At 41.1% G+C, this 26,644-nt stretch overlaps 4 protein-coding genes across 5 annotated transcripts; 1 reads left to right on the top strand and 3 right to left on the bottom strand.

Annotated features, from left to right (window-relative positions):
- Nucleotides 1-577: 577 nt before the first annotated feature.
- Nucleotides 578-16,835, top strand: LOC111595028 (fatty-acid amide hydrolase 2-A). Of its 2 annotated transcripts, XM_030226040.1 has the most exons (4): nucleotides 578-775; nucleotides 5,567-5,747; nucleotides 14,949-14,996; nucleotides 15,077-16,835. In XM_030226040.1, exons 1-4 carry the CDS (start codon nucleotides 618-620, stop codon nucleotides 16,448-16,450), a joined length of 1,761 nt encoding a protein of 586 aa, XP_030081900.1. In that variant the 5' UTR covers nucleotides 578-617; the 3' UTR covers nucleotides 16,451-16,835. The 2 variants fall into 2 exon arrangements, with proteins under 2 accessions (XP_030081900.1, XP_030081899.1); XM_030226039.1 differs by lacking the exons at nucleotides 578-775; nucleotides 5,567-5,747 and adding an exon at nucleotides 10,529-10,757 and having other exon boundaries at nucleotides 15,077-16,834.
- LOC115483785 (succinate--hydroxymethylglutarate CoA-transferase-like) lies at nucleotides 1,939-3,471 on the bottom strand. The gene has a single exon (XM_030226041.1). The coding sequence runs from the start codon at nucleotides 3,283-3,285 to the stop codon at nucleotides 1,951-1,953; it is 1,335 nt and encodes a 444-aa protein (XP_030081901.1). The 5' UTR covers nucleotides 3,286-3,471; the 3' UTR covers nucleotides 1,939-1,950.
- Nucleotides 6,674-8,803, bottom strand: LOC111595029 (succinate--hydroxymethylglutarate CoA-transferase). Its single transcript, XM_023308550.2, has one exon. The coding sequence runs from the start codon at nucleotides 8,295-8,297 to the stop codon at nucleotides 6,963-6,965; it is 1,335 nt and encodes a 444-aa protein (XP_023164318.2). The 5' UTR covers nucleotides 8,298-8,803; the 3' UTR covers nucleotides 6,674-6,962.
- Nucleotides 16,836-19,399: 2,564 nt separating the features above from the next.
- LOC115483784 (transcription factor A, mitochondrial-like) lies at nucleotides 19,400-20,484 on the bottom strand. Its single transcript, XM_030226038.1, is given in 4 exon segments — nucleotides 19,400-19,583; nucleotides 19,647-19,728; nucleotides 19,731-20,312; nucleotides 20,315-20,484. Coding segments are annotated over 4 exon segments (849 nt in total). The 5' UTR covers nucleotides 20,373-20,484; the 3' UTR covers nucleotides 19,400-19,456.
- Between the last annotated feature and the right edge of the window lie 6,160 nt (nucleotides 20,485-26,644).

Genomic DNA, 26,644 nt, shown 5'->3' with positions numbered 1-26,644 from the left:
TATCAATTAAAGCTTTTCGGTTTACCAATTATTTGTTCGTCTGTAAATTTACCTTTAACTAAATCATTGTCAGTTGTGCACACAAATACGCACATACACACACATAACTACATATATTATGTAATTAGATAGCCAAGTGTCTTTGTTCCCATCACTAGTCACCTTTACCTTTGCCCTCGGCCTATCTGAATATGTCGCTGTCCCACTCAGTCTGCCTACAGATGAAACATGGAGGAGGAGCATAGAACACGTAAACAATGAAATTTCTGTGTAAAGTACAAGGTACATTCGAGTTCACAGTGGGGCTCGAGCGCATAGCAGGGTGTGTGTCGCCGTAGTGTTTTCGTACAGCCAACTGAGCCAGCATTAAAAATAAATACAAATATAAAATTTATATAATGCAGGCAGCGGCACTTGCACTGTCTCCGTTCAGAGTTAGTTTAGGCAGAGCTCGCGGCCTATTCACAACAAAGCAAGCGCGACTCACTGATTGACCAAAAGAAGAAAAAACGTATAGAAACGTAACGAAACGAATAAGAGAAATAAAACTCAAGTGAATAACGATAAGTGAGTTACGCGCTTGTTGCTCTTGTTGTTGCGTGCTCCTTACAATTTCTATGTTTTTATTTCTATGTTCATATTCACTTGTATCAACTTTCCATTTCCTATTTGTTCCTGTGCCTTGTGCCATGTGCCAGGTCAACCCAGTGATGCGTTTGCTAAAATCGATAGTCGCCTGCGTGCGTGTCCAACTGGAAGCCATTTTGCTGGACGGGTAAGTGGGTTAGCCGAGTGCTTTGGAACGGTTTGTCGAATCGGGCTTATCGACTGAATACCGCGAGTATTTGTAGTGTTTCATTAAGGCCAAGACGAAAGCCATCCAGCCAATAATGTTGACAAATAAGGCCAATGTAATAAGCATTAGCGTAATAAATATCTCTCGCAGCGTACGGTCGACCCATGGTACATAATTCCGTTGAAGCTGATCATATGTGTAAGTGTATGTGTGTGTGTGTGTGTGTGTGTGTGTGTGTGTGTGTGTGTGTGTGTGTGTGTGTGTGTGTGTGTGTGTGTGTGTGTGTGTGTGTGTGTGTGTGTGTGTGTGTGTGTGTGTGTGTGTGTGTGTGTGTGTGTGTGTGTGTGTGTGTGTGTGTGTGTGTGTGAGTGTGTGTTTGTGTGTGTGTGTATGTATGTATGTATGTGCGAGTGTATGACAGTGGGACGATTGCGTAGTATAGATAAATCGTATCTCTAAGTAGTCCTCCTTACCGGCATATCAAGTAAACTTGCAGCTGCGATTATTGTCGTATATACGTTATCGCCAATTGGAAAGAAACGTTAGAAAATCAATAAATTCATACTGTACAAATTTTAACTTTGTGTATACACTGTTCAAAATCGTATACGCTTCATACAGGTATATTTGTTATCGTGTTATATATAAAAGAAATGTTTACGTTATCCTTAAATTTTTTACAATCTTGTTTCTTGGCTTTGGATGCATTACGTTAAGCATAAGTATCGGGATTTTAGCTGATTACTTATGAGAACAAAGCATAGTAGGCCTGATAGTGCCTGAGCTATGATCTTATATGAAAACGAACACAGTCTTCCAGCTAGTCGACTTCGACATTTCCCCTTATAGAGTTTCAGGTTCATAACTTTTAAGCTTTAGTCACTCAGCTTCAAATATATCTAGATAGATTCGGCTATTTGTAGAGATCAAGTGTTAAGCGGCACAGTGTAGTCCGTAAATGTTCGACTTTAATGTAAAGCTATAAAGATACAAAAATATTTTTCTTAATGAATGTACATTTTTTGTGAGCTGTTTTCCTGATGGACGTAAGGCATGTGAACTATGCTTTAAGCTCTTTACTGAAATTCCATTTCATGCTAGAAAGCTCTGTGGGTAAACTTTGTAGTATAATACGATTCTGGGTATGGCATCCTTTACTGAATGATGCGCTGACTGCGAAGCTCTGCAATTTGCTCAGCTCCATAGCCCAGAAGTTTGGTGAGCACTTCGTCTGTGTGCTCTCCGAGCATGGGTGGAGCAGTGCGTGCATCGTTGCGTGCTTCACTGTACACGACTGGGGGACCCACGACCTTGACGCTGCCATCGCGCGGATGTGGCAGAGTCTTGACCAGGCCTATGGCCTGGACGTGCTCATCCTCGAACACCTCGCGTATACTGTTGACGGGGCCCACCACAAAGGAGGCGCCCTCAAAGAGGCGCATCCAGTTTTTGGACGAGTCGCGTGCCAAGATCTTGGCCAGCAGATTGATTAGCTCTTCGCGATTCTTTACGCGATCCTTGTTGGTCTTGAATTTGACATCGAGCGACACTGGCTCAATGTTCAGACGGCTGCACAGCTCCACGAACTGGGCATCACTGCCGGCGCCCAGGGTCAGGTAGCCATCGGCCGTCTTGAAGCTCTGGTAGGGCACAATGCTGGAATGGGCTGTGCCCCAGCGCTTGGCCTCTGTGCCGGCGTTCAGATAGTTGCTGGCCACATTGATCAGCAGCGAGCAGCACGTGGACAGCAGGTTCACGTCGATCTTCTGACCGCGCTGTGTGCGCTCCCGCTGCAGCAGGGCGGCCAGAATGGCGCCGTGCGCATATAAACCCGTTGCCACATCTGTAACTGCCACGCCCACCTTGCTGGGCGGTCCGTCACGTTCGCCCGTTATATGCAGCAGGCCGCCCATAGAGGAGGCAATCACATCGTAGCCCGGACGCTTGGCATAGGGACCCACCGACCCATAGCCACTGATGGTGCAGTAGATCAAACGGGGATTCAGCTGTCGCAGCTGCTCATAGCCAAGATCGTAGCGTTCCAGTGTGCCGGGCACATAGTTCTCCACCAGCACATCGCACTTGTCAACCAGCTGTCTCATCAGCTCCTTGCCCCGCTTGAGATCAATGCAAACGCTCTGCTTGTTGCGATTGGGCGCTAGAAAATAGGCCGCATCGCCGCACTCCTCAAGAAACGGCGGTCCCCATTTGCGCGCTTCATCCCCAAAATGGGGACGCTCCACCTTTATCACCTCGGCGCCCAGATCAGCCAGCACCATCGTGCAATAGGGTCCAGCGACAATGCGCGTGAGATCTAATATACGCACGCCTCGCAGCGGATGACGTTCATCTATGGAAGAAGCCTCAAGGTTATCGTTGCTGTTGTTATGCTTGCTGGCAGCGGCAAAGCTTCGCAAACTTTGACGCGTTGCAGCAGCAGCGGCAGCGGCAGCGCGTGAGAGTCGTAAACGTTGTAACCACATAGCCATAGAGAGTAACTGTTTACTTCCAATCAATTGTTATTCGCTTTGCTATTGACAGTCACTTTCTCTGTTGTTGCTGTTGTTGTTGATGTTTTCGTTCTTCTGCGCTATGCGAGTATTCTTAACGGAAAGTTTTCCAGGCAACTGGTGAGCAGCCACTGAATCAAGCACAGCTGACGCGTGAGAGCTTTCTTAAAACATCGCCCACTATTCGCTCTTAGCACAACGTGCTCCCGTTCTCTCTCTCTCTCTCAGTTTCTCTTAGCTATACGTATTTTTTAGCATATACGATAACAGCATGTTTATCATTTAAGTGTAGATAACTAACTAAGCTGGACATATATTTTATTGGCGCTCTTTGCTGTTCAAGTAGAGTTCGTTTCCCTCCGTTTGCTGCTCTTGGAATGTTCTTCAATTATTACTCAACTATTTTTACATCTTCCGCTATATTACCATTTACCTTGGTACTTTCCCGCATTGAACTAAAAATAAAAAATAATAAATGCAATATAAAACCTGCTTCGTGTTTTTTCCCCCATCAAAGAGCAAAAGTCCTACTCGAGAAAAAAGAAGCAGAAAAAAATGTAAGTTTTGTTTACTTAAACATTTTGCGTGAGCTTAAGTTGACTGATTGTAATTTAAGTCATTAGGAAGCTTCTAAATTTTGGCACTCCCAAAGTACTTTAATTATATACAATTGTTTGTAAACAACGCTCTAAATTGGTCGGCTTAAAGCTATAAACTCTAATAGTTGCGCAATTAAAAAACAATTTTTACCTCGTAGACAGCTTAATAGTAAACATTTAAAATATTTACAGCACAAAAAAATTGCTAAATTGCCATTAAATATTCGTCAGGCATGAGCGCCCAAATATGTATATCTGCCCCTAACATCTCATACTCCCACGTTTCAGCGCTTATAAATATTTGAGCTTACGTATATATACAGATGCATTCATATTACTTATTTGTTTATTTATTTTAGCAGAAACAGCAGAATTCCATATTCAACTGAGAATATTTTTGCCCTTTTCTCTCGATGATCTCACTTTCAGTTTCTAAGCCTTTTTCTTATACACGTCATTCTAATAACTGTCGATTGGCTAAAAGCTGTATAATTAACAAACAGTTCAAAGGAACAACTTGTCTCAGTTTCTTCGCACTGCACTAATAACAAGAAATGCAAATAAATCGAAGATCAAAAGTTCGGCTAATTGTAGGTTAGCTGGAAGCATATAAAGTAATTAGCCTTACTGACGCACCAATCTATAAAGATATATAACAATATATAATTACATGGAAAATTAAATTCTAACTTCTTCTCAAATGTAACGAGCTTACATCAAGCTTAAATTATTGTATAATTCCATCTTACTTATGGTTTATTCAGGGCATCCGTTTGAGTTCTTTGAATTTTCGCTGAGTCCATTTGCGCAGAGCGAATGGGACTCACAAATGAACTATAAAGGCACATGCACTTAAGAGCGGACGCAGCTTAAAGAGAAAGCGTCACGCAGCAGACGAACCGGTTCAAGCTTTCGGCTCAGCGCTGTGAGCGCAGCTAACGGGCGAGCCAAGCAGAGCTTTAAATGTTATGCGCTGCGCTAGCTACTCATTTATTTGCTTAGCGCGCGTCGTTCGCATCGGTTCGCTCGTTCAATTCGCTTCAAGTCGTTTCAATTCGCTGCGATCGGTTACAAATGTAATAGACCCCACAACAGTAACAACAAAAACAAAAACAAAACAAAACCAAAAACATAGTGTAACAAAATGAAAGCCAGTGATACGGTACGCATGCGTTTGCAGCGCATACAAATTCGTCTAGAAAAATGCAATCGCTGCCGCAACTAAATTGAGATGCAGTCGCGCTTAAGAAAGTGTTTTGCCAACAGCTATTAGCCAACTGACCAAAAATAGAGAAAAATAGTAAAAACAGAAAAAAAAAGTATTAAGCCATCGCCAGTTTTCGAGCCAAAACAACGAATTCGAATTCGAGCTCGACTCGTGTATTGAGTTGTGCAAGCGCAAATCGCAGCAGCCGCCGCAGTCGCTGCCTACGTCGCCGTCGACGTCGCGGTCGCAGTCACTGCAATTGCAGACCAGCTGCATATTGCACAATCCTTTCGCTTGTTGGCCAACCTGTTCGCTTGTGTCTGCTGGATACCATCTATATAAATATATATATATATATATATATATCTAGATATATATATACCTATTTGAAATAATTTCACTTTGAAGTCGTCTAACGCAAAGCCGTCAAAATTGCTGTCCTACTGTGTTCCAGGATCCTGGGGTACATCATGCGCCGCTTCCTGCGCTCGGCCATGATTGTCTTCAGTTGGTTTGTGGTGCCCTATAGCCGCTACACCAACATCAAGGTGATACGGCGCAAGTTGCCGCCCATACGCAGTCATCTGCTGGAGATACCTGCCGTCGATCTAGCCAAGCTGATTCGCAACAAAAAGGTAAGTACAACTTATTACACGCACACACGCACACATGTGTGTGTATGCATATGTGCATACATAGATACATAGACGCACCTTAAAATTGGCAATATCTTGTAAAATATCAATAGACAGAGGGTACAGCCTCGGGTTATGGTTTGCTGCTGAAGCAGGGGTTGAGGCGTGTTTTTTTTGGGGCTTTCAATCCACAGCTCACTCAATGCATATGCCAATCTAACGACAAGAGAGGCCACTCGCAGCGCTTGCCACATCTGTCAGCCACTGCGGTAAAGCTGAGGCAATTTGTTGTTGTTGACCAACACTGGTCAGCTTAGCTGACTCCCAGGTGCAACCTGGGCTCACCTTTAACATCAAGACATTGCTTTAATAAGCCAAATTTTTTTTTGTTTTGTGTTGAACAAAATTTGACTAAAAAGAATCAAATAAAAAAAATTAATAAATAAAAATTAAAATATATATATATATATATAACTATAAATATTAAATTAAATAAATTTAGATTATGTTATAAATTAAATATAAAATATAATTTAATTAATTAATTTGTGTTGAACAAAATTAGACTAAAAAGTATCAAATAAAAAAAAATTAAAAAAAAAATTAGAAAATCAATAAATTCATACTGTACAAATTTTAACTTTGTGTATACACTGTTCAAAATCGTATACGCTTCATACAGGTATATTTGTTATCGTGTTATATATAAAAGAAATGTTTACGTTATCCTTAAATTTTTTACAATCTTGTTTCTTGGCTTTGGATGCATTACGTTAAGCATAAGTATCGGGATTTTAGCTGATTACTTATGAGAACAAAGCATAGTAGGCCTGATAGTGCCTGAGCTATGATCTTATATGAAAACGAACACAGTCTTCCAGCTAGTCGACTTCGACATTTCCCCTTATAGAGTTTCAGGTTCATAACTTTTAAGCTTTAGTCACTCAGCTTCAAATATATCTAGATAGATTCGGCTATTTGTAGAGATCAAGTGTTAAGCGGCACAGTGTAGTCCGTAAATGTTCGACTTTAATGTAAAGCTATAAAGATACAAAAATATTTTTCTTAATGAATGTACATTTTTTGTGAGCTGTTTTCCTGATGGACGTAAGGCATGTGAACTATGCTTTAAGCTCTTTACTGAAATTCCATTTCATGCTAGAAAGCTCTGTGGGTATACTTTGTAGTATAATACGATTCTGGGTATGGCATCCTTTACTGAATGATGCGCTGACTGCGAAGCTCTGCAATTTGCTCAGCTCCATAGCCCAGAAGTTTGGTGAGCACTTCGTCTGTGTGCTCTCCGAGCATGGGTGGAGCAGTGCGTGCATCGTTGCGTGCTTCACTGTACACGACTGGGGGACCCACGACCTTGACGCTGCCATCGCGCGGATGTGGCAGAGTCTTGACCAGGCCTATGGCCTGGACGTGCTCATCCTCGAACACCTCGCGTATACTGTTGACGGGGCCCACCACAAAGGAGGCGCCCTCAAAGAGGCGCATCCAGTTTTTGGACGAGTCGCGTGCCAAGATCTTGGCCAGCAGATTGATTAGCTCTTCGCGATTCTTTACGCGATCCTTGTTGGTCTTGAATTTGACATCGAGCGACACTGGCTCAATGTTCAGACGGCTGCACAGCTCCACGAACTGGGCATCACTGCCGGCGCCCAGGGTCAGGTAGCCATCGGCCGTCTTGAAGCTCTGGTAGGGCACAATGCTGGAATGGGCTGTGCCCCAGCGCTTGGCCTCTGTGCCGGCGTTCAGATAGTTGCTGGCCACATTGATCAGCAGCGAGCAGCACGTGGACAGCAGGTTCACGTCGATCTTCTGACCGCGCTGTGTGCGCTCCCGCTGCAGCAGGGCGGCCAGAATGGCGCCGTGCGCATATAAACCCGTTGCCACATCTGTAACTGCCACGCCCACCTTGCTGGGCGGTCCGTCACGTTCGCCCGTTATATGCAGCAGGCCGCCCATAGAGGAGGCAATCACATCGTAGCCCGGACACTTGGCATAGGGACCCACCGACCCATAGCCACTGATGGTGCAGTAGATCAAACGGGGATTCAGCTGTCGCAGCTGCTCATAGCCAAGATCGTAGCGTTCCAGTGTGCCGGGCACATAGTTCTCCACCAGCACATCGCACTTGTCAACCAGCTGTCTCATCAGCTCCTTGCCCCGCTTGAGATCAATGCAAACGCTCTGCTTGTTGCGATTGGGCGCTAGAAAATAGGCCGCATCGCCGCACTCCTCAAGAAACGGCGGTCCCCATTTGCGCGCTTCATCCCCAAAATGGGGACGCTCCACCTTTATCACCTCGGCGCCCAGATCAGCCAGCACCATCGTGCAATAGGGTCCAGCGACAATGCGCGTGAGATCTAATATACGCACGCCTCGCAGCGGATGACGTTCATCTATGGAAGAAGCCTCAAGGTTATCGTTGCTGTTGTTATGCTTGCTGGCAGCGGCAAAGCTTCGCAAACTTTGACGCGTTGCAGCAGCAGCGGCAGCGGCAGCGCGTGAGAGTCGTAAACGTTGTAACCACATAGCCATAGAGAGTAACTGTTTACTTCCAATCAATTGTTATTCGCTTTGCTATTGACAGTCACTTTCTCTGTTGTTGCTGTTGTTGTTGATGTTTTCGTTCTTCTGCGCTATGCGAGTATTCTTAACGGAAAGTTTTCCAGGCAACTGGTGAGCAGCCACTGAATCAAGCACAGCTGACGCGTGAGAGCTTTCTTAAAACATCGCCCACTATTCGCTCTTAACACAACGTGCTCCCGTTTTCTCTCTCTCTCAGTTTCTCTTAGCTATACGTATTTTTTTAGCATATACGATAACAGCATGTTTATCATTTAAGTGTAGATAACTAACTAAGCTGGACATATATTTTATTGGCGCTCTTTGCTGTTCAAGTAGAGTTCGTTTCCCTCCGTTTGCTGCTCTTGGAATGTTCTTCAATTATTACTCAACTATTTTTACATCTTCCGCTATATTACCATTTACCTTGGTACTTTCCCGCATTGAACTAAAAATAAAAAATAATAAATGCAATATAAAACCTGCTTCGTGTTTTTTCCCCCATCAAAGAGCAAAAGTCCTACTCGAGAAAAAAGAAGCAGAAAAAAATGTAAGTTTTGTTTACTTAAACATTTTGCGTGAGCTTAAGTTGACTGATTGTAATTTAAGTCATTAGGAAGCTTCTAAATTTTGGCACTCCCAAAGTACTTTAATTATATACAATTGTTTGTAAACAACGCTCTAAATTGGTCGGCTTAAAGCTATAAACTCTAATAGTTGCGCAATTAAAAAACAATTTTTACCTCGTAGACAGCTTAATAGTAAACATTTAAAATATTTACAGCACAAAAAAATTGCTAAATTGCCATTAAATATTCGTCAGGCATGAGCGCCCAAATATGTATATCTGCCCCTAACATCTCATACTCCCACGTTTCAGCGCTTATAAATATTTGAGCTTACGTATATATACAGATGCATTCATATTACTTATTTGTTTATTTATTTTAGCAGAAACAGCAGAATTCCATATTCAACTGAGAATATTTTTGCCCTTTTCTCTCGATGATCTCACTTTCAGTTTCTAAGCCTTTTTCTTATACACGTCATTCTAATAACTGTCGATTGGCTAAAAGCTGTATAATTAACAAACAGTTCAAAGGAACAACTTGTCTCAGTTTCTTCGCACTGCACTAATAACAAGAAATGCAAATAAATCGAAGATCAAAAGTTCGGCTAATTGTAGGTTAGCTGGAAGCATATAAAGTAATTAGCCTTACTGACGCACCAATCTATAAAGATATATAACAATATATAATTACATGGAAAATTAAATTCTAACTTCTTCTCAAATGTAACGAGCTTACATCAAGCTTAAATTATTGTATAATTCCATCTTACTTATGGTTTATTCAGGGCATCCGTTTGAGTTCTTTGAATTTTCGCTGAGTCCATTTGCGCAGAGCGAATGGGACTCACAAATGAACTATAAAGGCACATGCACTTAAGAGCGGACGCAGCTTAAAGAGAAAGCGTCACGCAGCAGACGAACCGGTTCAAGCTTTCGGCTCAGCGCTGTGAGCGCAGCTAACGGGCGAGCCAAGCAGAGCTTTAAATGTTATGCGCTGCGCTAGCTACTCATTTATTTGCTTAGCGCGCGTCGTTCGCATCGGTTCGCTCGTTCAATTCGCTTCAAGTCGTTTCAATTCGCTGCGATCGGTTACAAATGTAATAGACCCCACAACAGTAACAACAAAAACAAAAACAAAACAAAACCAAAAACATAGTGTAACAAAATGAAAGCCAGTGATACGGTACGCATGCGTTTGCAGCGCATACAAATTCGTCTAGAAAAATGCAATCGCTGCCGCAACTAAATTGAGATGCAGTCGCGCTTAAGAAAGTGTTTTGCCAACAGCTATTAGCCAACTGACCAAAAATAGAGAAAAATAGTAAAAACAGAAAAAAAAGTATTAAGCCATCGCCAGTTTTCGAGCCAAAACAACGAATTCGAATTCGAGCTCGACTCGTGTATTGAGTTATGCAAGCGCAAATCGCAGCAGCCGCCGCAGTCGCTGCCTACGTCGCCGTCGACGTCGCGGTCGCAGTCACTGCAATTGCAGACCAGCTGCATATTGCACAATCCTTTCGCTTGTTGGCCAACCTGTTCGCTTGTGTCTGCTGGATACCATCTATATAAATATATATATATATATATATATATCTAGATATATATATACCTATTTGAAATAATTTCACTTTGAAGTCGTCTAACGCAAAGCCGTCAAAATTGCTGTCCTACTGTGTTCCAGGATCCTGGGGTACATCATGCGCCGCTTCCTGCGCTCGGCCATGATTGTCTTCAGTTGGTTTGTGGTGCCCTATAGCCGCTACACCAACATCAAGGTGATACGGCGCAAGTTGCCGCCCATACGCAGTCATCTGCTGGAGATACCTGCCGTCGATCTAGCCAAGCTGATTCGCAACAAAAAGGTAAGTACAACTTATTACACGCACACACGCACACATGTGTGTGTATGCATATGTGCATACATAGATACATAGACGCACCTTAAAATTGGCAATATCTTGTAAAATATCAATAGACAGAGGGTACAGCCTCGGGTTATGGTTTGCTGCTGAAGCAGGGGTTGAGGCGTGTTTTTTTTGGGGCTTTCAATCCACAGCTCACTCAATGCATATGCCAATCTAACGACAAGAGAGGCCACTCGCAGCGCTTGCCACATCTGTCAGCCACTGCGGTAAAGCTGAGGCAATTTGTTGTTGTTGACCAACACTGGTCAGCTTAGCTGACTCCCAGGTGCAACCTGGGCTCACCTTTAACATCAAGACATTGCTTTAATAAGCCAAATTTTTTTTTGTTTTGTGTTGAACAAAATTTGACTAAAAAGAATCAAATAAAAAAAATTAATAAATAAAAATTAAAATATATATATATATATATAACTATAAATATTAAATTAAATAAATTTAGATTATGTTATAAATTAAATATAAAATATAATTTAATTAATTAATTTGTGTTGAACAAAATTAGACTAAAAAGTATCAAATAAAAAAAATTAAAAAAAAAAAAAAAATATATATATATATATATATATATATATATATATATATATATATATATATATATATATATATATATATATATTTTTTTTTTTTTTTTTTAATTTTTTTTTATTTGATACTTTTTAGTCTAATTTTGTTCAACACAAAAAAAAAGAATTTTTGGGATCTGCTTATAATGTGCCAGAACCTTTGTTCTCTATCTCTATAAATTATGCTATAAAAAGATTTGGTTAAAGATCACCTTTAAGAAAATGAGTATCATTTATAATACATATATGATACTTAGGTTCTTCAACAGCGCAGACTAAAGCAGATACATAGATACAGATACATTTGTCTGACACAGACGAAATTGTTGTTCTTCGTATAGATAGATGTACCTGAAATGCTTGTTGCTGTCTTTGTCTTCTGGCAATTCTTTAACAGCTTTAGCTTAAGTTAATTGTTTTCAAATATTCATTGAAAAAAAACGTTTTCCACTTTCCAAAAGTTTTCCATTAAATTTTGTTTTACTTTTCACTCTTTTTGTCAGCTGTCCAACGTTGAATTTAGACAGTTAGCTGGCACAGACATAGAGCATATATTACTCATCCTAATCTCAATTTAAACAAAGCATTTTACTATATGTACGCATATATGGGGCTGTATGGCTGTTTCAAAATCGGCAGCAATACGTCAAATTGGTTAGCTAACCGCGGCCTAGAGAGTTGACTTGGCTGCAGCCACATACATATCTTGGCCATATCAATAACATCTGGTAACTACCTCAAATTACGTACACACCAGGCAGACGGCGCGTGAGTCGAGATGACGAATTTATGTACTAAAAAGAGTATCTGCGAGATACACACACACATACTGACACACATACATGAATGTACTCATAAATAATTGCAAGCTCTGGGCTGGTTATGTTTTATTGTAGTTGTTGCTGTTGCTTGGGCTTCTTTAGCCCGGTTTGTTGTGCTCTGTAGGATTCATTGCGTTCATTGGTCCACATCCACACACAACGCACTTAAGGTCATGACTTGACAGACCTTATCGAATCACTCACACACGAGCAGACGCACACACACACACACACTCACGCGCAAAGCTGTATTTCTTTAATTTTGACTTTATTTTATTTTCATTAAATTTTATTTAATTTTTTTTATCTTTTTTTTGCTTGTTCATATAACTTTTTGGCTACTTTTTAATGAATTTTTTAATTATAATTGTTTTGAGTTTTTATTAGTGTTTCCATTGTCAGTGCTTAAGCAATTGCTTTATTTCGTTTACGCAAATTTTGTTTCTCTTGTGTTTATCTCTGTGCAAACTAGTTACTGCTGTCGCATCAGCTGTGCGTCGCTTTGTCCACATACATATATATATATATAGATATATATATATATATATTTATTGTCGGGTCATCGCCGCAGACAACAGCGACAACATTTTGCTTAATTACTGCACAAATTGAGATTTATTTAAACAATAAGTGGGCCCAAGATCTGAGATATGTTTATTGCAAATTTATTATGCTCAGAAATAGACATCGAAGTGTTTTTTTAAGTAGCGTGAATCACCAGCATTTTGCCATTTATAGAAGATACAATTTCAACATATATCTATATGTATCTCAATACCAATTATATCTGCTATTTTTTCACTCAGTCGATCGTCAATCGTAACCAACAGATGAATTGTTCTCTCTAGGCTCACGTACACGAAACACGAACACGCACGGCGCAAATAACTAAAGCAGAGCACGTAAAACCTTTCAGCTGCATGACACTAATACAAGCACAACTACTAACACACACACGCACACATAGCAACTGCGAGCTATTGCCATAGTCGACTGACCAACTGCTGCCTAAACTTGTTTTCTGTTTCGCTTTTCTTTCTGTTTATCTTTCCTTTTGACTTGACTCTGATATATGTGGCTATCTGTATATATATATATAAATATGTGTGATATGTACAGCTGCCGAATCTGTGTCTGTGTGTCGCGTTTACATTGCATGTTACAACAAGACGCAAGTCGATGGGCATGTCGAACGCTGCACAGCAGAATCCACGCCTATAAATATCATTTTTGATACCCTTCTGAAAGGCAGCACGGCTTATTTACACTATCAAATCATGCCTTAGTGCATCTATATATGTATTATTTATCTGATGTTCTGCTGGTGAGCTCTAGCTATGTATGTGAGGAAACAACTTAAGAATTGGATAAGCTTTTCAGTATCTTCATCATCTTTTCATCTCAGTATACAACAAAAAATTTGAAAACCTTTTTGTTTTCCAAACAAACTTTGTTAATAATTTGACAGAGACTCTATCTAAATGACAACCAAGTTAGCCAAGTTAGCTAAGTGTGAAGCAACTTGAGACTTAATGAGACTATTGAACATTTTTCACATGTTTTTAGATTCAACAAAAACGTGAAAAAAAGAAATCTATTTAGCTGTAAGTAAGTTTTACTTTAACCACTTCCTTGGGTAATCATGTGAATTGATAAAAAAGTCAGTTTAAAAATCAGATTACGAAAATCATCTAAACTTAAGATAACAACCTATATAAAGGGTATGCGTAGTCAGCTAGTGTAAGTCTTCACTTTGCTACCCGTTTTTTTTTTTGAATTCGTTTTCTTTTCGACTACGTTCCGATTGATTGTTCCACTGTTGTCACTTGAGGCTTGAGGCTGAGCTGTGTGTGCGCACTTGTAGCTGTTGGCTTCTTACAACACCCCACGCATGTTGCACCTCTCCCAGCCGCTTTACAACAGGCAGTCAACTATTTAGAGATACACACAAAACTTGAGTTCGAGTTTGAGTTTGAGCTGTGATTTAAAATTGCTCGGGAAGTCATTGAAAAAGTCGAGTAGCCTTAAGTGTAATAATATGCCTGTGCACGAATGCCGATGATCTTCGTTTGTATATGAACGTATTATTAGCTAGGCGAGCGAGCTGCGTACTGCGAGCCTGAATATGCATTGCGAAATTAATGTGGACATTGAAATGAATTACAGACAGCTGTGAAAATGCCAGCTTAGATTAGGCTGCTGTAGACGACATTTGCTTCCGTTTTATATTAGTTCTGCGATTAGCCTTAGGTCAGACACACATCAAGCAAGAGATAATGAACTTTCAAGTTTCTGCCTTCCCCTGATGCCTGCTGGCGATACTTAAGCTACATTAGTTAATCAATTTGTAAGTGTATGTATTATATATTCACTGGAATGCAGCCTGGCCGCACGCCTGTGCCTGTGCACCCCTGCCCCAGCAGTCGGCCCTACGCAATAGGCAATTGAAAATCCGCACATTACTCATACGCCGTGTCGTACGCTGAGGCATTCGCATTCTTGGTGCTCTCAGGCAGGCAGACAATTGGCGGGTGCTGCATGAATGTGAATTTTTATTGATTTTAATTTAACGTAAATTGCTTTTGTGTCGTCGCTGGGTTCTCACAAACAATTAAGCGACAAGAATGGAACAATAAAACATTGATCAAACCAGCACACAAAAAGTAAATGTTGAGTTAAATGTTGGAGTCTAGCCAATGCGGAAATGATCAGAGTCTTTTTCTTCATTTATCAACTCTTTGCAGATTAAAAGCGAAGAAGTCGTTGAGGCGTATATCGAACGATGTCGACAGGTAATAGATTTACACAATTGATTGATTGCCTCGAACAAGGCCTAACAGGTGTGCGTGTGTGTCTGCTCTGCGATTCACAGGTAAATCCGCTGATCAATGCGATTGTCCAGGATCGGTTTGAGGAGGCGCTGGAGGAGGCGCGCGAGATAGACAATGTGATTGCCATGGGCATTAACAGCGTCGAGTCCATGGAGGAGCATACTCCGCTGCTGGGCATCCCGGTCACGGTCAAGGAGAGCATCGCCGTCAAGGGCTTGACCAACCAGGCGGGCCGTGTCTTCAAGACCCCGCAAATTGCCAAGTCGGATGCGCCCGTTGTGGAGCAGATCAAACGTTGCGGCGGCATCATCTTGCTGGTGTCCAACACGCCGGAGCTGTGCCTGCTCTGGGAGACGTACAACAATGTCACGGGCCAGACGAAGAATCCCTACGATCTGAAGCGCACACCGGGCGGCTCCTCGGGCGGCGAAGCGGCGCTGCTAGCGAGTGGCGCCTCCCTGCTGGGCCTCACCTCGGACATTGGCGGCTCGTCGCGTTTGCCCGCCATGTTCAGCGGCATTTGGGGCCACAAGCCCACGCCGTATGCGGTCTCTTTTCGCGGCCATCATCCGACCAGCGATTTTCCCAAGTGGGGCGACTTCTTTACCATTGCGCCCATGACACGTTATGCCAAGGACTTGCCGCTGCTGCTCAAGTGCATGAGCGATCCGACCGGGCCGAAGCTAACGCTCGACAAAGAGATCAGTGCGAATGGCATCCGCTTCTTCTTCATGGACAACGACGGTCCCTCGGGCATGATGCGTCCGCTCAGCCGGGACCTGCATGCGGCCATCAATCGGGTGGCCAGCGACTTCAATGCGAAGCGTGTCAATATTCGCAAGATGAAGTGGTCTCTGGACATCTCGCTGTCGGCCATGTTGACCATGAAGAACATTGAGACCATCTACCACAAGACCGAGGAGGGGGAACAGCCCAAGACCGTGTGCAAGGAGACGGTCAAGTATTTCTTTGGCTGCTCGGACAGCATACTGCCCTCGGTGATCTTCGGTCATCTGCAGAATTTCATGAAGATCATACCCAATTCGCGGCACAAGCATCTGGCCAGCATCATCGAAGCGCTCAAGACTGAATTCAAGGAGCTGCTCGGCACAGACGGCGTCTTCCTCTATCCCACATTCCCCAATACAGCGCACCAGCACTATCAAATCTATCACAAGCTGCTGGAGCCGATGTACATGGCTATCTTCAATACGCTCGGCCTGCCCGTCACCAACTGCATGATTGGCCTGGATCGTCGCAACTTGCCCATGGGCATACAGGTCGTTGCCAATCCTGGCCAGGACCATCTCTGTTTGGCCGTGGCGCGCGAAATGGAGCGTCGCTACGGCGGCTGGGTGCGACCGCCCTCGGAGGACAGCCACAGCCACGCCCAGTCGAGCGGCAAGCGAGGTTGAGCTGCTGCCGCTTAGTTAATTACATCATTTGGCATCCACATACATCGATAGTTGACTGTGTCGAGCATGATTGAAACCCAAAGAAAACTTCACAAAATTTTCCGCTTCGTTTTTGAGTTGGGCCTTGCTTTAATTGTATTTTCATTTCTATTCACCCACATATAAGCAGAGACAAAGAATCACATCACACACACACTTTAGTTCGGAGCTCGGAGTTCGGAGTATTAAATTATTGCCTTTGTAATTGTCCAAAATTCCTTGTTGTTGTATGTATGTATATATTCTCCTAGATCTTAAGCGCTAGATGATAGCTGTGTATGTATAATATCATTTTTCTAGCTACTATTTCGTATTAATATAGCATCTTCTCATTGGGATCTTATCGATTGGAAATACTTGAATTTTTATATAAAAAAATAATAATAAAAAATAAAGCTGAATATACAAATAAAACGTACAGCAGAGATATAAAAAATATGTATATTTTTACATTGAGCCAAATTGTTAATAAAAAAAGTTTATTTTATCAACGAAAATTAAATTTTTATGAATTTCTCTTGCGCAAAGCACTCAGCAGCTTGGCCTCCAGTTCAAGCAGAGTCTGTAAGGCAGAGCGTCTGCGGGGGGTGGCGGAGGGTCTTAACTAGGCGCTGTTATGGGCTAATAACGATTATAATAAGCCACAACAGACAAACGCAAAACGCAAAGCTGGCTAATAAGCAGCTACTGCTAGAGTAGCAAAACAAATGCTTGTTCCACCTGGCTGGGCCGCAGCACAGAACATTGAAAGCAGTCGTATCTGTGTGAGTGTTATACATACATATACATACATACACACATACACATGCATATACATGCATGCATATGTTGAGTGCATGCCTTGGCCAGCCAAGGCATCAGCAGCTCTGAAGTGCTGCTACCAGATTGTCAATTTGTTGGCCAGGCGCGCCGCCTAGCGCACAGTTAGATCTGTTCGGCAATCTTTATTTTTTTGGTAGCTTTTGGAGTAGCTCAAGGTTTTGCCAATATGGCTTGCGCAATTGCGCTTGCGGCGCGGCTCTAAGTTGTGTCACAGAACGTGTTATTTGGCCAAAAATCGGAGGTAAGTTGAATTCTGTCTAAAGAATGTGGCGGCCAAATTGAAGTTTTTAGCTATGAAGCTTTTTTCTCCTCACTTTGACCATGCGGCTGGAAACTAGTTGCAGCGCACAATTAACACGCGCTGTAAATTTTGACTGTTATAATTAGCATAGAGTTCAGAGCGTGTTTGGTTAAAGTTCTACTACAGGTAGACGAGGGTTAAACTGAACACTGTTCAAGCCATGTATTTGCGACTACCTGTTGGCCAACTGCTCATAAAATGAGAGCGCAGTCAGCCAAGCAGCACTGACTGGAAGTCGAATAACAGACAACAAGCGAGAGCGAGAGAGACAGGCACTTGCTGCACGAAATGTACCAAAAATGTTTACAGTTTCATGTTAGGTACAATGTACCCAATTTGCTAGCAAACTGTACTCTTTCTTCTATGAAATGCGTATCAACTATATATAACATAAATAATTAAATAAATTATCATATATTATCAATAATTATTATAATTATCAATAAATTAATTAATGTTCCTTATATATGTGATTGGTATAAAATATGGGTATATTTCAGTCTAATTCTGGTACTAAGCAATCATTTTTTCGAGTGCAGCAAAAGCAACTGTAACAAAATGCTGAGCGTAACAAATTTTATGCTCATTGATCAGCCATAAACTTAAGCCGTTATCAATGCTGCTTATGCACACATACACGCACATGCACTGAGAGCGTGTGAGCGAGCATGCGAGGTGCGAGGTGCTAGCTGCTGACCATTCCAGTCAGCGGCTTTCCAGTGTCAGAAAATGGCTGTCTTCAGTCTGCAGCCAAACCTATCCCAATTCTGGCCAGCTCGTTCACTTCGAAGCTGACTCAAGCAGCGAACGGTTGTGTCTGCGCAGCAAGCCAAACTACATCGACTTGTACGCTTATGTACATACCTACGTATAGACAGATTGACTGTACCATTATATAGTTATAGTCTATAATTATTTTCTTTGGTCTCTTTATTCTGCGCATTTGAGGTGACAAATTTACTGCATATTTGTTTACCGTGATCTACGCAGATAGATTAAAATTGTGTCGATTACCGTGTTAAATCAACTAAAAATCAAGTGTGATGTTAACCCCGTAAGACTCGAACACGTGTTTGCTATACTTGGCAAATGCAACTAGATAGGTTTTATGCCACGTTTAGGCAACTAATATTTTTAAAATTAGTTGGAACTAAGAAGTAGAAAGTTCTATAGCCAAACTAGAAAACTTTGCTTACAGTTTAAAATTTTAATAAATATTGGATAAAATATTTTTGATTTTGGTTAGGAAATATATCTAAGTATGCATGTGTGCAAGTCGTGGTCAAAATTCAATGGTATTTTGAAGTCCTATGTTAAATTTAGAGCTAGAGCAGCATTTTAAAATATTATATATATATATATATATATATATATATATATATATATTTTTTTTTTTTTTTATATAAATATAAAGCTATTAAAGCTTTTCTCTTAGATAATTAGTTTAAGGCCATATAATCTAATCTTGAGAAATTCAAGTATAAGTTGAAATATCTGGAAAAGCAATTGCTAATACCCTGTAAATTCTTTTAAAAGTATTTTGTCCCTATATCTCTATTTTCTACATATTATTTGCTTGCTATAAAATATGACAAAGTATAATTCTATATATGCAGTTTCCATTTAAAGCAAACTCCATTGTCTTTTTAAGTATTTAATACATGATGCTGAAACTATTTACATAATTCGACATGATTATTCAGAACAGATCTTACAGCATGTAATAGGGATAAAGCAAATGACTTATTTAATAGTTATGAAGGCATGTGAAGCATTTAACAAATTTTCATAAGAAAAAAACCCAAATGATATTGTGATGGCGGATGATAGACGGTCAAGTCAGACTACTTCTCTTTGGCTGCTTGAGGCTTGCGGTGCTTGGGCTCTGGCGGATCGATTAGATTGCCATGACGCACCACATCGATGTGGCCCAGACGAATCATTTTCTCCTCCCAAATCGAAATACTTTTTCTGCAAAGCGAATTAAATGATTAAAGAAGGTAATGAGAGCTTTGAGGCTAGATTGATACATACTTGTACTGATCGAGCTCTTTGCGCGATTCGCTCAGGTAGACGGCCTTCTCCTCATCGGAGAGGCGCGTCCATTTGGCTGTGCCTTCTGATGCCATTCGCGGTACGTTTGCTGCTCTGTTTGCGGCGTATTTGTACGCTCGATGGCAATGAAGCGAAGGAATGCCGAGGCTGGTTTCTTGGGTCGGCCCAGCTCCTTGACACGCTTACGCAGCTGTTTGCGTTCCTTGGCATCGCTGATGTCTTGTTTCATCTGCTTGATTTCGGCGCGCTGTGCGTCGGTTAGCGTTGCTTCGTATTTGGTACGTTGCTCTACATACAGTTCCTGATCCCTTTTGTACTCTGATTGCAAGCGCTCCTTCATCTTAGGATCTGCATTCACCCAGTTCTTCGACAGCTGTCGTACAACCTCAATAGTCGTTATACTTGGATTGCTGGCTAGCATCTTGGGTCGCATTTCGCGCATGAAGCGAAAATATGGAGTTAGCGGCTTCTTTGGCCTGGGAGGCAGCCCGATTTGCTCTTCCAGTGTCTTGGAGTGCAGCGCCGAACTGTTGCTCAGGCTGGCAGCGGCCAATGGTCTGTTTGGTTTTGGCGTAGGTGTGAAATGGTGATTGTTGATTGGATTTGTATTTGCAGTGTCTGCATTTTTGGCTACAACTTGCCTGACTTGCTTATTAGCGAACCGAAGATGGAGCCTCGCGACAGCAGCGACGTCGTGTAGATCATTTTGAATTGGATTTGTCTCTTAGGTGCGTTCTTAATCGTGTTTGTTTCTACGTTTTTCTCACACTATTTGCATTAATAACTTGTTGAATTTATAAGCTAGAATAAGTTTACGTAAAAAATGCGGCGTTTTGCTAGAGTTGCTTGAGTTCAACAGCTGTCAGTTCAGCGACTCTTACTATTTAGTATTAAAGAAAATACTATTCCAATAGCCATGATTCTAAACTTTGTTATCGATAGCTGAACGAATAGCTGTGTAGGTGGCGCCACTTGAATTTACGACTCTGTGCGTTAGCCGCATAGATGTCGCTGCTAGCTGTGCAACTCTGCTTTGTGCAAGTGGGATAGCAATAAATGTGCAAGTAGATCGACTATAGTAGACAAATAAGCGCGCGAAAGCTTAAATTAATTCAAAGCTTATTGAAGTTAATTGAAACATTTAAACTCAATTGTTTTAAGAGTCTGCTAACCAATGCGTCAATTGTTGGCACCGAATTAGTGCTTAGAGATAGCAAATATTAGCAGCTACTCATGTATATAATCATATTCAGTTTGATATCCTGCATTATAATTTCATGGCCAAAACCGGATATTAACTTTTTTGCTCGACTGCACACTGGTTGTTGGCAGTTGTTGTGCTTGTGGCTTATGACAATTTGTCGTCGCCAATTGTTGTTCACTGCCAGTTGTTAATGCTGTTGTTGGTACGATTATTTGTGGTTCGCTGTTGGCCAATTTACTTATTGGCTTACTCCACATAGCATCAACATTGTCGCACCAAAGAGATTTCCTCGCCGACAAAACGATTTCACAGATCATTTTCCCACCCACACCGATCACAATTTATGGGAATGCATATAGACAGATACAAGATACGTCTGTATTTGCTTTCCCGACTTCCGTCAAGTGCGCTTAACCAAGCCCAGTTGAATCAGCCAACTCCCAGTCGCATTATGTAACTGCTTGGCGAATTGCTGTTTTACTTCTTCTGGTCAAACAATTTTCGGTTGGCCCTCGTTGCGCATAAGCCGCGTGCGGCAAGGCGCGACTCTGTTTATATAGATAGATAGATATATATATGTATATGTTTGTGTATGTGTTCGGTTGATTGTGCAAGCGGCTGACACAAATTCTTTGTTGCCGCTGGCAAATATTGCAATTTGGGCTGTGTTTGGCTATTTCGCGCGAAAAAAACTACTAAAAACAACTAAAAACCAACGCAGAGCAAATAACGAGTTTCGATTCGCCGAGGCAATTATCAAATGCGGCGGCTGAATTTAAATTTTGCACATGGGCCGCTTTACTTGATTTCTTGTCTTTTTTTTGATTTGCTACCGTTTCCTTAGTGAATGTGAACGTGCTTTGGGTCGGGCTCTGACAATGACAGCGGCCACAAACCGTCGCCACGTTTGGCCAGCCGGCAAAACGTTTCTGTGAGCTTATATCAAACGCTCTCGAGAGCAGACGCAGCGTAGCAAACGTCAGGCAATAAAAATTGAACAACGAATAAATGAAAAACAAAACAGAAACAAAACAAAAACAAATAGAAATACGAATTCAAATACATTTTGTGTGCTGCTCCGAACTTTCTTTTTATGTGCCACTTTTAGCTGTGGCTTGTGCTGCTGCCGAGCACTCGGTCTTCGGTCGTTTCGGCCACGTTTTGTAAGACGCCTCATTGATTTTCATTTGCACCGCTGCGACGCCAGCTTTGGCCATAATTGTTGCAATTCCGATGAGGTAACCGCGAGAGTGTCTGCCTTCTAGACCAGGCCCAACGCGAATAGAGTGGACCCAAACAGCGGCGAGTGAGCTGCTGCTCTTCCACTTGCCTTGCCTTTGTTTTTGCTTTGTTTGGTTTGGTTTTCCTTTTCAGCTTTGTTTTGTTTTGATTTAGCCATTTGCATACCAATTAAAAGCCATTGCAAACGGATAATTAATATTCAAACAAAGCGCTGCGTCTGCGCTTTCACTCGACTTCTCGATGCGCTGCTCCCAATTAGCATAACTGCAGTGTGACGTAACGGCGGGTACTTCGACTTCAGATTTGACACGCCATCCGCTCCAATCAATCCCATCAATAAATTATATATGAAATGCACACTCAGAGCACCTCATGCGCAGCATGCGATTTTCTAATTTCGCCCGCGGCCCGGCGCGTTGACGGAAATGTGTGAATTGAGTATATATATATTTATCTATATATCTATATGGTTTTTTCAGTGAAAAGTTTTCACCAGCTTGCTGAATTGTTGTTAAATGAATTAACGTATAATATATAAAGTTCATTGCGGTTCAATTTCACCTGGAGACGACCATAAGACAAGTCATCTTTGTGCCAACGTTTGATAAGCGTCTTAGGAGGTTCATCAAAGTTCATCATGAGCTGCTTTGATTGCCTCTGTTGCTGCTGCTGCTGTTACTAATTTGACACTAAGTCCATAGTTATTCGTGCACATTGGTGTGTCTGCCCTAAGCGTATGCCTCAGCTATATAACGGCGCTTAGCTGTGCTCTTAATGAAAGCGGCATAAAATGCCCATTATTAAATGGCGGCACAGTGGGCGTGCGAACCCATCTGTTAACGGCTACTGGAATTCGTTTACTAAATGCAGTCAATTTGGATGGAATTATAATTAATTAAGCAATGTTGATAAATTGGCCAAGTTTGTTGCCTAAGTCTTTTGTTTTGGAATTATGTTTTAAGCTGAGAATTTGGTGTCATGTGCCAAGCTGAAACTGAAACTGATTTTCTGATACATTTTCCCAAGGACAAGTTCGTTGCCTTTGCAGCCAGCTGCAATGCATGAGCTTTAACCAACTACTTAGCTGCTGTGGCAGCAGCAGTTGCATTACATATTAATAACAGCTGGCTACGCTCAGCAGCGCTATGTGTGCTCGCTCTGCTCTGCTCTCTGTCTCTCTCGCTTCGCTCCCTATGCCGTTTCGGCAGCTCTTTGCGTGTAGTGCGCCGCTGTGGCTGCTTTCAGTTTTCGTTTTGAACTTCGGCGCGTTTTGGCAGCAGCTGCGCCAGCAAATCACTTAGTAACTAAACAGCGTGAAAACAAGTAGAAATATTAATAGCAAGCACTTGGGTAGTATGTGCGTGAAGTTTATAGACTCAATTACGTGATTTGCCTGTCGCCGTTGAGCTGTCGTTGCCTTCACGCTGTTGAGCAGCGTCGTAATCGTCTGCGTACACCTTGTCGTCAGCGCCGCGTGCCAAAGACAGCTGTTAAAGCTGTCAGAAGTAGCTAAGCAACAGCAGCAACAACAACAACAACAACAACGACAAGAGCGCAACGCCTTTTTCAAGTTACAAATTCGTTTCGAACATGAAGTTCGTTGCCTAAGTCTTTTGTTTCTATCTGCACAGTGCAAACGCGCGCGAATCTCATCATTAAAGCGAAACGGCAGTGTGTGTGTGTGTGCGTCTGTGTGACTGTGTATGGACTGAAGTAAACACGAGCGAGCAAAGCAGAGTCCAAAAACCCGTTGTGCAACTATTTCTAGCAGCAAAGACAAAGAGCCGGCTCCTTCGAACATAACGTAGCGTCAGAGAGCCAGCGTAGCATCCATAATGGCGCCCAAGAAAGAGGCAACCTTGAGCCAACAGCAGCAGCAGCAGCAACATCAACAGCAACAGCAGCTGCCAGCTATAGACTTCGAAAGGATAAAACGCCATTTCAGCTGGTCGGATCCGAGTGCCATGTGAGTCACATTTTGTTATAGTTTATTTTATCTCGAGTGCCAACTTAATGGTCCACAAGTTACAAGCAAAAGCCACAAAACGGAACTCAATGCAAAACCAATTTAATTGCCGTGCGCGAAGCAACAGCAAAGCACACCGAAACAAATATAAAGAGCAGCATAAAGCGAACGACAAGCAGATGGAATCAACGCTCGTCTCTTACTTCCCATTGTTGTTGTTGTTGTGTTGTTGTTGTTGTCTTGGCCCAGTCTTTTGTTTATCTCACGGGCAACAGGCAAGAGACACACATAGCGCAGAGCTACACAAAAAGCGGTTGACTTTGAGCACGTGCTTGAATAGAGAATCGAGATTCGAGAATCTTATGTCAATTTCTTGCCTTGTTGATTTCCAAAATGTTCCGCTTTAATCAATTGCGGCGATGTTAATTGCCTTAAAGTAAACAGAATGCGACTTGAGTGACACAAAAAGGAGAATTACTTAAATAAAATGTAATTCAATTAACTTTAAAGCGAGTGAAAGCTTTCAAGCTAACATAAGATTCACTTGTTAATTATATGATATTATTATATTGGGCAGATAATATATTGAGTATGTGGACTCTGGCTCACTTCAGATTACTTAACCTTAAGCTCTTAGTGTCATAAAAGAAAGCTCGTTATAGCAAGTGGAGCAGTAAATCATTCTGCTGCCACAAAGGCGGCTTTTTGGATGTATTAAAGATTGCAATTTACTCTCGACGACCCAGATCTTAACTGATTTTTAACAACGCATTAAAAGATGATTATCTTTTATAAGTATGGCGCTGTCAACAAACTGGCTAAATATTCTTTTTATAATTTGCGTAAATCAATTTAATAAATTATAAATAATATATTTAATATTTTAATGGAGCTAGTAAAAAGTTAAGTAAGAAATACATATAAATTAAATATATTTAAAAAATGTTAAAAATATATCAAACAATTTTTTAACTATTTTAGATTTCATTATGTTAAAAAATTAAAAAATTATTAGAAATATTTAAAACAAATTTAAAATATATTGTTTTTTTTTAACAAATTAAATAATTATTTTAAATATTAAATAAAGTGCAAAAATATATTATATGCTTTTTGTTTTTATGAAGCATATTAGATACATTTAGAGCGAAATTAAGTATAAATCAGCAATACGACTCACATCTAGAATTGCTTAAGTTTCCAGTGTAATTTTTAAGAATAAAATTCTAAAAGATTCTTCTGGCTGCATGATGACTTGTCGAATCTTACTTATATCTTGTTTATTCCACATTTTCGTCTTTACTGTTTTTGTTGTTATTTTAATTAGAAGAAACTTCGACTAATTTTGGATTAATTTGTATTTATTATGGCAATAGTGAAATGCTTAAAATTGAGGAAAAGAACTTAATTATGACTATATATATTTTTGTGGCATTTAAACTTAAGCGACCTTGCAAGCTTATAATAAACTAAAAAATAAACAAAATAAATAAAAAACAAATATTTTAACTTCAATTTGTTAAGTTTTACGCTTAAATGAAGCTTCTACACTTTTGCTGTGAACAATAAAAAAAAAAAACAAATAATTTTTATGGAACAAAACATTAATTGCAGAAAAAAAGATGAAGCTATTTATATTTTGGCAGCAGATTGTAATTATTCAATCGAAATCAGTATTCCAACATCACTTCAGCTTGAAGTCAGATTAACAGAGCTCAAGAGACCGACTCCGAGCTCGATTGAAATGCAGCGTAAATGAAAAAAAAAAACATTTAGATGTATTTGAGGCTTTCGGATGACATCAGAGCTGTTTCGCGCACAGCTTCGAAAGCCGATAAGATTACTGATGGGCAACGCTGACAGAGTCGACAGAGTCAATAAGGCATTAAGGCATAAGGCTTGCAGCTATTTTGCAAATTAACACCTTAATTATATTTATTTGCAGCTTTTAGTTCTAATTGAAAGCGGCTACTGCGGCGCTGAGGCAATGTCCTCGTGCATTGTGCAATTTGTTTCTTTACTAAGCACGAGTGGGCCGTCTGCATAGCAATGCGAAAACAAAAAACACTTTAAATGAAAAAACTCATAAAATATAAATTTGTACACGTCATGGTTTTAAGCTTCGTGTTTAATTGCACTTAGGCTAAGCAACAAAAACTGACGGTGAAATTTGCAATTATTAAATACATGTTACAAGTGCGAGCATTTGTATGCTTACACACACAGCCACACACACACACACACACACACAGGCGTTTACAGGTATTTGGCAACACTTTTAAGCGACTGTCTTAACGCACGACTTGAGCCACGATGTGCTGCTGAGCTTTAGTAGAACCCAGGGCCGACTTTTGGTTTCACTGACTTAACTAAGTAATTGCAAATTTCAATAATTTCACTAGCTAAATAACAGCAAATGTTAACAACTATTTTAGCGTGAGCGTGCGCCGCATCCGGCAGCCACCGAAATGTGTGTGAAAAATCGCTTGACCATGATTTTAAGTGATTCCTCCATTTTACTAACCGGGCATTAACTATGTAAATTGGGGCACTAACAAATTTCGC

This window comes from Drosophila hydei, unplaced genomic scaffold, assembly GCF_003285905.1.
Source record: "Drosophila hydei strain 15085-1641.00,03,60 unplaced genomic scaffold, DhydRS2 tig00000048-arrow-arrow-pilon, whole genome shotgun sequence".
Taxonomy (NCBI): Eukaryota; Metazoa; Arthropoda; class Insecta; order Diptera; family Drosophilidae; genus Drosophila; species Drosophila hydei.
The sequence above is the reverse complement of the archived record's forward strand: the minus strand, read 5'-3'. Positions and strand labels throughout refer to the sequence as shown.